At 41.6% G+C, this 1,140-nt stretch overlaps 1 protein-coding gene across 1 annotated transcript in view; it reads left to right on the top strand.

Annotated features, from left to right (window-relative positions):
- Window positions 1–634: 634 nt before the first annotated feature.
- The window catches only part of LOC118431854 (sodium-dependent lysophosphatidylcholine symporter 1-like), a 3,764-nt gene continuing 3,258 nt past the window's right edge, over window positions 635–1,140 (top strand). Inside the window, exon 1 of the mRNA XM_035843258.1 lies at window positions 635–772. Within this exon, the coding sequence (XP_035699151.1) occupies window positions 635–772 (138 nt within the window). The remainder of the gene's footprint in view (window positions 773–1,140) is intronic.

Genomic DNA, 1,140 nt, shown 5'->3' on the forward strand with positions numbered 1-1,140 from the left:
TCGTCCTTTATCTCTGAAATTCGTTGATTAATCTTTTGAACCCCGCAGTGCCGCACCCGTGCACCAAATCCGCAGTGTGTTTTTTTGACTTCCACCAAAAACCGCATCCCACTGGACTTGGGGCACGGGTGCGGCACTGCGGGGTTCAAAAGATTAATCAACGAATTTCAGAGATAAAGGACGAACTTTCTTACTTCGTTTTTTTTATTGTCTTCATACTTTTACGTATTACGCAATATCTAAATCTCTCTCTCTCTGTGTGTGTGTGTGTGTGTGTGTGTGTGTGTGTGTGTGTGTGTGTGTGTGTGTGCACGCGTGCGTGCGTGCGTGCCTATCTGTCTACCTGTCTAGTTTCCGGTCATATGTCTGCATAACTTTAGAGCTTTTTCTTGTATCTTATATCCTGTACACCATGTTATATATATAGCCTCCTTTATTTCAGAATTCGGAGTACGTAAGGTACACTCAACTGAGCAACTTTAATTTCTGGTCTCTCCCCTGTTTTGAACCCGAAGGAAGATCAGTGTTTTTCTTTTTTTGGGGGGGGGGGGGGCTCCTGGTGGCCGACCTTGGTACTGAAGCAGAGTTTTTTCTGGTACATCATGCTATGGTCTTGTCTATTTCAGAATTCGACATGCATATGACGACGAAAGAACCACAGACAGTGTCCTTCTGTCAGAAGCTCATGTACGCTTCTGTATCGTTCTCTGTCGACGCCATCGTCAATATCGTGGCCATGTACGGGAACGTCTTCCTCCTGGAAGTAGCTCAGGTCAGTTTTCTTTTCGATCCAAACATTTATACGTCTCAAGTCAATTTGTGAAAGAATCGAGACATAGCCTGTAAGGTCATGTTGATTCGATGATATAGCGTTAGATGACATACTCTGGGGGCCCCAAATAAGAAAAAAAACTAATGCGAACGTACGAATAAAGATAAAATTTGTCAAAAAGACTTGCCTACATAATGAAATATATAAAGTTGTCACGAAGGTTGAACAGATATTGGTATAATGTTAATGAACGATAGATTGTCATTCTTGGTCTTACGCACCTTCTTCTTTGACCTTTGAATTATAGTCTTTTGCATTCTAGGATATTAGCAACCGTTTTCTGATTCTTTTTAACTAACAGCATACAT

This window comes from Branchiostoma floridae, chromosome 2 (assembly GCF_000003815.2).
Source record: "Branchiostoma floridae strain S238N-H82 chromosome 2, Bfl_VNyyK, whole genome shotgun sequence".
Classification (NCBI taxonomy): Eukaryota; Metazoa; Chordata; class Leptocardii; order Amphioxiformes; family Branchiostomatidae; genus Branchiostoma; species Branchiostoma floridae.